This window comes from Carassius gibelio, chromosome B20 (assembly GCF_023724105.1).
Source record: "Carassius gibelio isolate Cgi1373 ecotype wild population from Czech Republic chromosome B20, carGib1.2-hapl.c, whole genome shotgun sequence".
Classification (NCBI taxonomy): Eukaryota; Metazoa; Chordata; class Actinopteri; order Cypriniformes; family Cyprinidae; genus Carassius; species Carassius gibelio.
This window is the reverse complement of record NC_068415.1, coordinates 10,226,759-10,237,801: the sequence shown is the minus strand read 5'-3', so window position 1 is coordinate 10,237,801 and position 11,043 is coordinate 10,226,759. Positions and strand designations below refer to the sequence as shown.

Below are 11,043 nucleotides of genomic sequence, written 5' to 3'. Positions count from 1 at the left end.
CAATATCATTGTGGTTCCCTTGAAAGGCAATCATGCCTGTGACAATACTTCCCAACTTCCAGTGTTCATTTCAGGTAACTGTACTAGAACAGTATTTTATATAGTTGCCGTGACTGATGGTTCTCAATATTCCACCAAGTCCTTACTCATCATCATCATCATAATCATCATCATCATGATGTTCAGAAATAATAACTATATAGTTCTAGACTCGATTTTCCCCATTCATTTCAATTGTTTTTATGCCTATTCGTATTAATTGCGCCAACCAAGAAAGCCAAAATGTTGCAATAAATTACATTCCTCAGCTTAGTCCCTCACTGTTAACCATCTACAGTTAGAGAACATCAGTTCTTTAAAACTAGTTAAATCCGGCATCTCGCTCCCTTTTCTCCCTCAAATGTGTCAGTGGAGTGTGGGGTAATATCAGAGATGCATTATATACCCATAGTTAGCATCCTGTCATTCTGGCAGACTTGCCAGCATTTCGGCCATCTTAAGTTATACTTTTGGGAGTTAATGTGGATTTGAAACAATAGAAGCTCAGCCAATCCAATTCCACTAACACCCAAAATGAGTCTTCATTAGAGTTAGTCGATTCTGCCGGACATGCGAATAGAACGGGGCACTATGAGAGTGGAGGATCCATGATCCCTTTCAGAATGATTGACAGTCAAAGTGCCTTTAGTTGGAGTTAGTGGCTTGCTGCCTCAAAAGTGAGCCTTAAGAGTGTGAATGTGTTTGTGTTGGGCCTCGGTCGAGTCCAGGCTCTGTGTAAGTGTGTGTGCCTGTTTGTCCGTGGGTTTCTAGACACGCATGCGTGCTTGTGTCGATGATGTAGATCTAGTGTCTGCCAGCTGGACTGATCGCTATATATTACAGAGTAGATAATTAAAAGTTAATTCATTTGTTGGATAATATGTCATGGTTCCTAAAAGCTTCTCTCAGTTTTGGAGGTTTATTTTTTGCTAGCGCAGAAACATCGGTTCGGATTCTAGCACTCCCTTTCAAAAACAGATTGATATTTGTACATAATCAGAACTCTTTGACCATAAACTGAATCTCTGTATTGTTTTATATATATATATATATATATATATATATATATATATATATATATATATATATATATATAAAGGCACTAAAATGTCTTAAACTGAGGTGTTAATACTTCAGGGTGATCAAAACATGGTTGGACGTAGATCCTGATATTTTTTTGAAGAAACTTTGTGTTAAATACCCTAAAGAGAATTGAAATATTCCCTAGAATAGTGCATTTAGGATATATATAGCTTATTCTATCATTTTGTTTTTCTGTTGCTTTAATTATCTGAAGATTTTGAATAGAGCTGCTTCAGTCTCATAATTTAATGCTTGGGTTTGATTTTTTGAAATATAGTAACGAGTTTAGGTAGATTTGATTCAAATACAGAATGTCAATTACATTATGCCTAATTCCTGCCTGCGGAGCGTATTTCGTTTTGTACTCTGTTCATAAAATAATTTGTCTGGGTAGTGTGTTGCCTGTATATTTTTTCCCCCTTCATTCCTGTGTTATGAAATTTGAAATGTAATAATCTTAATTAGTTTGAAGCTAATAACTTCCTCTGCGAGTCAGAATGTCATTGGCTTGGGAAGCGATTTGCGTTATTTGGATTGCAAATTTTGTAATGGCAGAAATGAATTGTTTTGTTTGGTGCGTGCTTTCATTTTCAGCATGCTTTGTTGACATCCCAATATCAAAGTGTTTAATTCCCAGCATGTTTCTCAGAAGATGACTGTTAAGGCCTCACTTTCTTTGTTGAAGCACTCTAATTGCTTGTCCATTGTCATATCACAGTGCTTAAATGCCAACGGTGTCCATTTTAGCATGAGTCACTGAAAAGCTGCTATAATGCTTCACAAGCTTCATCGTGCTCATAGTGTAGCCAGATGAAATCCTATTGTTTGCCAAATTAAAAACACTTGTTTACATAAGTTCAGACTGCACGGTGTTTCAGTAGTGTATTCTTTTTCAATAATTAACACAAACACAATTCCACAACAATCCCAGTATTGTGTGTTTAGCATCAGGCTACATCCTAAGATCCCACTTAGTTGCAAATAGATTTTAGCTGTGCATGCAAAGTGCTGTAAAGGACATGCTACATTTTCGGGTGAACTGTTTTATCTGTTTTAATTCCATATTCAGAGCTCTGTGAAGGATGCTTGAGAAGGTAAATGGCTCAAAATCCCCTCACACTCAAGAGAATTCAACCTAACGTCAAGTAGTCTATGCCCTTGATTTCTTATGTGTGCATGCGTGCATCAGGTTTCCACAGAAACGGTTATAACAATGCCATATTCTGTCATCGCTCTGAGCTAGTGTTTCATTCCTTGCTGCACCTCTTGAAGATAAAGTGCCTTAATTATTTAAGATTATATAAAGATTACTATTGTCATGAAGACTTGCACTCAAAGGGACTTGAATGTTTTAGAGAAGCTTTGGTTTATTGAAGTTGTGAGTGGATAATAATGAGAGGTACATGGAGTATAGCATCTTGCTTGTGCCACCATTTTGTTATCTAATTGCTAAAATTGAACTGAATTAATGTTTTGCTTGTTTTTTTTTTAAATGACTGTAATTACCTTTGGCCTGTTGTCAAGTAGTGCATTTTTTTATTGCTTCACATAAACATGCACATGCCCCACATACACTCTTGTCAATTAGAAGACGCGTACTGTTGCGTCTGTGTCCAGAAAGTCTGCCTTAATTGTTTTATGCTCTAGTATAACGTTGCTTTTTTTCTTTAGAAATCTTTTTTTTCTTGTGTTTTCTCTCATTTCGGATCTGCATTTGCAATTAGGTTGGAAATGTAATTAATTAAAGTTTGAGTATTGTAAAACAGTTGTGCGTGTTGTTTTATGTTGTCTTTTTCTTAAAAAAAAAACCTTTGTGACTGACACTTTTATGGTATCATGTATAGTTTCAGCAACCATCAAGGTTCATTACCACCACAAGAGTTAAATAAATAGTTAATTGTGACTTTATATCTCCAGATACACCATTAAAGTGGCATTTTTCACAATTGTTAGTTTAAATATCGTCTGAAGTGGACATGAGCTTCCATAGGCTACAGAATTTACAGAATCCACAGTTTACAGAATATAAGAATTGTTTTTTTTTTCCAATGTAAAGGTTTTTAGTGATGTTTTTGGCGTTATGTGTTACACACACTGCCAAAACACATTTCAGTTCAAACAACTTGTAAAACTGCATGTAGCATCCAATGACCCCTTTAAAAGCTGCTAGAGGTGATAAATTGTCCAGTATATAATTGTATTTCGTTATTTTACACACAAAACATTAACTCTCTCTCTATATATACACCCTAGGAATATGGAGGTGGAGAAACTCTTATTATTGAGAATAAAAAGCCTTGAAATAACAAAAGTTTACATAAGTCCAGTGAGAATTCTCATTAAAATATATTTTAAGCCCTGGACTATATTTATCCTATTTCAATGTCACTGTGTCCTAGAAAATAGTCCTTAAAACACACACACTGTAATGTTTAACTAACAGGATATGCACTCACCCTGAGGGTCAGCTCTATTCTTGCTTACTTTGCATCAAATGCCTGGATTTCTTCTCTGGACAGGATGTGCACATGTTGGGATTCAGTGTTTTCCCTCATACCAAACTACTGAAACGATGACTATAAGGGTCATGAATTGCTTAAGATAAATGCAGTATCACAAGGACATTTTTTATGATGCACTGTAACAACCAGTCAAAACCGGTTAACATGCCCAAATCATAATCATGGATGGTGAGCACCAAGAATCAATGATATTACATTGTGTGTTTGCCAGTACTTCCTGTATTCAAATTAGTTTATGTAATACTGATTTAATCTGTACTGTGTCAGAGAACATAATCCAATAAGACCGTATGAACAAAACAGTCCATCTTTTCTGCCTGCTTACAAGTAGAATGCTTTTGTTCATTTTTGTCATCTGCTCTCCTCTCTTTTATATTTTTTCATATTTGTGGTTTTTCAAGGTGTAAACCGTCATTACTTGTGGTTGTAATAAGATCAGATGTTGGAGAATGGGATCATTTTGTTAAGGAAACGGTGTAGAAAACAATGTGTCAGCCACATAAAAGCTGATGCTGCTGCAAGAACACTTTGTTTTTTTCCCCTCACGTTTTTCATCACCATCACTATCTTTCCTGGTATTACTTTCTCACACTTGGAATAGGTGAAAGAAATAAATAGTCTTACAAACGGACCTTTTTTCATTATCTAGTGATTGTGCAAAATGTGTTTAAAACAGACTTCTATCCATTAGATGGTGAAAAGTGTTCCAAGTTTAGACTACAGATAAATAAGAAGCAAAGCTGGTCTGTACTATAAATATATGTAGACATTTTATTTACAACTTATTCTCAAACAAAAATAAAAACCAATTAAAAATCTCATGAAAGTCATTCAGAGTTAAACAGGTTTTTGGAGTGATCTTCTGAGGGCAAATTTCAGGTATAATTCTTGAGGTGTTATAACTCTTCTAAAGCCCCGGATGTGTGTTTCAGGACGATGTAACTACGTCTCCCATACAATGTCCTGTCTGCAGAGGCTAGGGCACAGTTTCTGTGTCTCTCTGAGGAGCCTCGGGGACTCTTGATTGCTCCTGTTCTGTTTCTGTCCCGTGCTGGTCGAGGCTTTGACAAGGGACGGTGGCAGTGGTTGTACCCCACTCTGTGCCCTGGTTTTACCCTCTACGCTGGAAGCCCTGTGATGCTTCTGCTGCTTTTGCTTGAGGCTACAAGATGGCTGGGAGAGTTTGTGAACCTACAGGAGCAAAAACAGCTTGATATACATCAGGGTTTTCTGTAGGAGGTTATTTAAAAACTATTACAAACTAAAAAAAAAAATGTTGAAACTATAATGTGTAATTTCAGCTGTAACAAAATATGAACTTACTGTTTGCTGATGTTTGCGCAGTTTGGAGATTTGAGCTGCTTTCTCCTCCATTCTCTTGACCAGACAGTCCAGCTCTCTCTCCAGATCGTCATGAAGCTCTTGTTTAGAGGTCTCGTCTATCTGCTTGACCAGCTCCTGGTGTTCCCTGTCACACACACACACACACACACACACACACACACACACACACACACAGTTTACATTGTATCCTACTGACCCTGTTAATCCATTACAAAAACTAAATGGTCAAGATAGTGTAACTCACAAACTCATCTGTCCGAGTTCATCCTGAAGGTCGAGCAGAAGATCAGAAAGGCTGCCCAGTGTGGAAGCTGCTTTGCTGGGGGAGGACGGAGGTCTGCGCTGGGCCCGCTGGTTCTCAGAAACTGACTTCTGCAGTGCACTGACTCTCTCACACAGCCGTGGGTTTCTGTGCTTCATCAGGTGCAAAACACTCTGAACATTGGCATTGACTGAGTGACTGGGACTGGTCGACTGAGAGAGAGAGAGAAAACTGCTCAAGATAACATTTATAATTATCATAAATACTTTTTTTCTTTTTAAGGATTCTTTGATGAAAAGAATCAATAAATAAATATTTGAAAAAAATAAAAAACTTTTGTAACACTATAAATGTCTTCACTGTCACTTTTGTGTAATAATAACCATGTATAAATGTACATAATAATAATCATCAAGTTATGTGTCGGGTGAGGTCATACTGACTGTTCCAGCCACAAACGGAAGGTGTTTAGCCTCTACCTTCATCGAGGAGGGCTTCTGACATACAGTAATATGAAAGAAGAAAATATTAACACAACTCACTGCAGAATACATCAGTAGAATTCTGTTCTGTACATATACTGCCACCTTGTGCTCACTATACATTACTGCAGAGCATTTTTATTTTACCTTGCAAGAAGACTTTTCTTTCTTCTTTTTCTTGCCTTTAGGTTGAGTCACAGCAGAAAGGGAAACGAGATTGTTTTCAAGCTCTCGCTGCAACTGATGCCAAGAAAAGCAAAGAGACTGCATGAATGCATGAATTTTTAAAAACGGCTTTTTAATTAAAAGCTGTTTGTTTTACCTCCTCTGCCGTCTCCCGCACAATTTTGCATTCATGTTGCTCCTTTAAAAGTTTCTGTTCTAAGAGCTCAATCTTCCTCTGTGGATGAAAGACACCACAAAAGACTGACAAAAGAAAACGGTGTCCATGTGGACTTATTTCTTCCCAAATTAGCTGAGTGCATATAGCCAAGGTTGTTAACCAATGTGCATATCATATGTTTGTACCTCGGCTATAGACTGCGTACTGGTGAGTTTTAGATAATCCTTTTCCAGTCTTTCCAATTTGTTGAGCTGTGTCTGCATTTGTGGGTCTGTATGTGTGCTTTCCCTACACATAGAGTCCTAAAAACCAATCAGAACAGAGAAAAGGAGAAAGATTAAGAGAGGCTTTGAAAGCTCTTGAGTTAATACACAAACTGTATCTTTTCATATGAGAACTGACTAAATGTAAGCTCTTGGAATGTAGTTCACGAGCTTTGCTCACCTGTCTGTGTGTGTGGGTGATTCTCGCTCTCTCTGCATGCTCCACCATTTTCCTCATGTAGTCGAGCTGTTTTTCCAACAGAGAGCAGCGTGTTTCCGTGGAATGAAGCTTGGAAACCAGCTCTGAAAGGAAGAAGAGAAACTTTGTACACACTAATTTAACACAGTACTGGACTTTTATTATTTTATTATATTTATTAAATAATAAAACAATTATTATTCAAAAAGACCAAAAACTGTTGTGGAACACTTTTACCTTTGCTCTGTGTAGAGTGATTCTCTTGTGCGCTGTGATCCGGTTCTCTCTGTGCAGAAGCATCCGCCTGATATCGAACAGTCTTCGAGAAATGCTGGACGTTCCTCTCTGCCTGAACTCTCTCCAGCTCCAATCGTCGTATCTTCTCCTGCAGTGTTTTCAGGGCTGCTATCACAGCTGTTCAAGCACAGGAAAAATTTACGTTTGTTTTTTTATATTTGGTTACATAATATGGTCCTCAGCATCCGATATCTCAATTCACCTCTGCTTCCAGCATCGGGTACTGTTTGATAAAGCTGTGGGCTGATGTCCTGCACACCTGAGCGCTTTCTTTCCTGTGGATGTGTGGCTGTGTTCATGTACAGAGGTCTTGACAGTTTCTCTGGAGGTTGGTAAAAACTGCCAACATAGCTCTGTTTAGATGGGGAGTCCAAATTCAGACTCTGTAATTCAGAAGTAAAAAATTAACAGATTACACATTTTTATGGCGAAAACCAACACTTTGGATGAACGAACGATTATAATAGTTATATATACCGAGTCATAGTCTTTAGAGAAAAAAATGCCTAAATTACACAGAAAACAGCTAAACTCACAAAAAAAAGTTAGCAAGTTAGACACATTGTTGCATAAAAAGACATTATTGTAACACTTTAAAGTCAAGATACATTTCATGGATAATGTTAATTCATTAAATGCTGTGTAGAAACCTAGACAGCTACTTAGTTTGTAGTGTAAACCCAAAACTTGTTCTCTAGGCTGCTAACGTTAGGTACGACACGTGAATAAGCTAAGAAGGCTAACGACTGTGTAAACATCGCTAAGAATATTAACAGCCAAAATAAAGATATTTAGCATAAAACATCTAACGTTATACCTGATCTCTTAAGTGATCCATTATGAACTAATATTTTCGTTTCGAAGAAATGTTGCAGGATATTCATCGACGTACAGATGAATAAGCTGAAAGTGTCCTGTTAGCAGCTGTAGCCGACAGCGCCGCCTAGTTTCAAATTTCCCTCTTCCTTTACCGCCCTGGATCCGTATGCACACAATGACCACAGCTTCTACAATATCTATTCAAATAAGATAGATAGATAGATAGATAGATAGATAGATAGATAGATAGATAGATAGATAGATAGATAGATAGATAGATAGATAGATAGATAGATAGATAGTATACTTTAAGCAATAATGTGAGTTGAGAACCTCAAGTTCTTGGTTATTAAATAATAATAATAATAATAAAAAAAACATAAATTTAAACTTATCTTTCATGTTATTTCTGAATTAGTCATGCTGACGACAACACATTCTACTTGTCATCCAGTTCTATTTTTATCGAGGATGCCTTAATATAATAATAGAGAGAAACAAAGAAGAAAGAATTGCTCATATTTTTAAAACAGCAAGAGGTGGCATAGTCAAAGCGATTGTGTTTTAGAGATTAGCTCACATATTTTCTTTGAACAATATAGATGAATATCTGGTGTATGCTTTGCATTAATCATAAGGGTTTTGAGATAAACAAGTGGTGGCGGGGCCCCTGCAGTTACCAATGTTTTTTGTGGCTATTGGTATTTGTAGTTCTGCGTTTCAGTTGTGCCGCCAAGCGAACGTTGATATTAACGAGCTTTGAACTACAATTCCCTTTTCATTTATATCGGGAGGCGCGGCCTGACAGGAACGCCTTTCTAATCGTTTATTGGTGCGCGGTGAGCATATCTCCGCCCATCAGCATTTTTGTAGAACACTATTGGACTGTGGTAACTGTCAATCAATTTTAACTCAAGCCGCTGTGCAAAGGACTGAAATCGACTGAGGAAGAGCCAGAGCGCAGGAAGGTCTCATTCAGCGGCAGCGGGGACGACTAGAGAGAATGTGAATTTAGTAAGTATTTTAGTATGACATATTTTGCACATCTCTTTTTAAAATAGAACGCGATTTATAGTTACTGAGCATACCTGTGTCTTTATTGATTGTGTAACATTTGAGGGATATGCTTGTTGACTAATAACAGAACTTGAGAACGTCATTCAACGTTTTTTTTTAGAATGTGCCTAATGTATAATGTCAGTGTTTTCTTGGTAAAATAACCAGTTTTTGTTGCAAAAGAACCATGGAGAATTTATTTTCCTGCACATTTGAAAATGTGTCCGTTCTACTGTTTAAACAACAGAAAACAGAAATCCTAACTTTTGTTTGGTAAAGCATTCAGCACATTATAAATAAACATCATTTGTATAATGCCTGCTAAGACATGCACTTGCAAGTCTGTTTACACTAGCAGGATAATATGGAACATTTTTGGAGGGATTTGCAGAATTCCTTTGCCAGCTTGATGCAGAGGTGATTGGTTTAGGATTATTTTAGCTGTATTATTAATTGGCACACATTTTTGTCTTATGCATGGCTCAGTCATTCAGGTATATAACTGAAGAATAGTAGACTGTTACAGTGATGGATATGAGAGACGCTGCGGGAAGGTGGGATGCTCTAGGCAGTCGAGACTCGAGCTCCAGACACGCAGCGATGGAGCTCCTTCACCAGGAGGTGATGAAGAGAATAGAGACCATGGGGCCGATACCGCAGTCCTCCTCTCCCCCAGCCATGGATGACAGTCTGTCCAGTGATCTCAATGCTCTCCTGGCTCATGTCCTGATGCTCTCCAAACGGTGTCCTTATGAAGACATCAGGAAGAAATGCATCTGTTTGCTCCAGAAGGTTCAGGTCTGTACTTTAATAATTATTGAGTTAATAGTAAAGATGTTGATTGTATGTTCAACAATGTCTGTACTTGTTCTATGTGTCTTTAAAAAAAGAAGAAGAAGAAGAAGAAAGAAAACACCCTTGCATATAATATGTTGGTGCATAATTGTACTACATTTATGCAGACCAAGCCCTATGAATTTGTACCCACCCAACTGTATAAATGTATAACCTATCGGTGGAAAGAGATTAATTTCTTTACATCCATGAATTTTCCACAAAAAAATGTAAAATGATAAAGTTAACTAGAAGATAATTGAATATGTCATATACATTTTTTTCATATTATTTAATTAGAATTATTTAGCTTCAGTTCAGTGTTTCTTCAAAAAACATATCGGTGATATGTTTTAAACACAGAGTTCCCATGGAACTGTCAAGTGTGATTTCCAGGAATAAATTGTCTTGGAACTTTTGAAAGTCAATATCTTTTTCTGTTTATGCTCAGTATTTTTGCCTGGATAGTTACTTGTTGTTAGTGGGACGTTTTATAAAATGCTTAAAAAAAAAATAATCCAAAAAGAATCCATTCATCTCATACAACTAGAATATCACGGAAAAGTCATTAAAATTGGTCAGAAACTGTGGGAATTCCTTGAAGGGCCATTAGTTTTAAAAGGCAATTTGCAAGTAATAAATAAGTGGGATTTTTGGTTTTGGCTCTGCCATTAAAAATGTTCTCCTGGGAATGGGATCCCATGTTATTTTTATTCAATTTCAAACCCTACTAATATTATATATGCCAGAAGCTTATAAGTGACGACTGAAAGAAAATGTAAGAAGAATATTTTGAGACTGCAGATAGACAAGATATGATAAGGTGAAGTGTAGCAGTTATTATGTTTGTTGTTTACACAAGCATGTATTTGTTTATGCGGGATTACATGTACGCCAAATCTTAAAATAGCTCTGCCTGGGTTGAGGAAGCTAGGGGACTAGGTCATTTATTACAGTATTTGAGGCTTTTTGTGTCACAGAGTTCACTGGAGGAGTCAGAGAGGATCAGGGGCTCTCCTTAGTCACGCAGATACTGTTTAAAGGTTTACCAGAACATCTAAATCCATTTGGCCCATGTCTGTACATTAAATGTGATTGGCCATTATTTTACTGTGATCCTAAAGTGTTGAGAATACTATCTTTCTTAAGGTTTTCCATCAGAGAGTCAGAGACGAAGCTTTAGATGTCAGAATATTAACATGTACTTGTTGCAGATTGCTTTGTTACTGTTATTTTTTTGGATCAGCAACTTTGGTAATTAACACGTATGTGTGATTAATTAACCCAAAATGTCACTTTACTAAAAATATGCAAAGACACATGACATATTCACAAATAGTTTTAGATCATATATATATATATATATATATATATATATATATATATATATATATATATATATATATATATATATATATATATATATATATATATATAATCTTTTCCTATTCTGTTTATACAAAGTCCTCTCTTTGCATAAATAAGTTTTGGTTTTGTGTT

General features: G+C 36.6%; 3 protein-coding genes across 6 annotated transcripts in view; 2 read left to right on the top strand and 1 right to left on the bottom strand.

The window, feature by feature from the left end:
• cd164 (CD164 molecule, sialomucin) overlaps positions 1 to 2,887 on the top strand; it is a 12,224-nt gene extending 9,337 nt beyond the window's left edge. For both annotated transcript variants that reach the window (XM_052585616.1, XM_052585615.1), the window contains exon 6: positions 1 to 2,887. This exon is cut by the window's left edge and continues 481 nt beyond it. The gene's annotated coding sequence lies outside the window, so the exon portion shown is untranslated.
• A 1,505-nt stretch (positions 2,888 to 4,392) lies between these two features.
• On the bottom strand, positions 4,393 to 7,865 carry cep57l1 (centrosomal protein 57, like 1). 3 transcript variants are annotated; one of them, XM_052585613.1, is made up of 11 exons: positions 7,652 to 7,865; positions 7,037 to 7,217; positions 6,775 to 6,951; positions 6,520 to 6,641; positions 6,261 to 6,377; positions 6,055 to 6,132; positions 5,880 to 5,972; positions 5,730 to 5,747; positions 5,233 to 5,462; positions 4,968 to 5,112; positions 4,393 to 4,835 (listed from the first exon to the last, which is right to left on the bottom strand). In XM_052585613.1, the coding sequence occupies exons 1-11, from the start codon at positions 7,670 to 7,672 to the stop codon at positions 4,587 to 4,589; spliced, it is 1,431 nt and encodes a 476-aa protein (XP_052441573.1). In that variant the 5' UTR covers positions 7,673 to 7,865; the 3' UTR covers positions 4,393 to 4,586. The 3 variants fall into 3 exon arrangements, with proteins under 3 accessions (XP_052441573.1, XP_052441572.1, XP_052441574.1); XM_052585612.1 differs by having other exon boundaries at positions 5,694 to 5,747; positions 7,652 to 7,864; XM_052585614.1 differs by lacking the exon at positions 5,730 to 5,747 and having other exon boundaries at positions 7,652 to 7,864.
• Positions 7,866 to 8,558: 693 nt separating this feature from the next.
• The window catches only part of sesn1 (sestrin 1), a 38,391-nt gene continuing 35,906 nt past the window's right edge, over positions 8,559 to 11,043 (top strand). The window contains exons 1-2 of the mRNA XM_052585610.1: positions 8,559 to 8,667; positions 9,196 to 9,507. Of these exons, the coding sequence (XP_052441570.1) occupies positions 9,238 to 9,507 (270 nt within the window). The 5' untranslated portion in view covers positions 8,559 to 8,667; positions 9,196 to 9,237. The remainder of the gene's footprint in view (positions 8,668 to 9,195; positions 9,508 to 11,043) is intronic.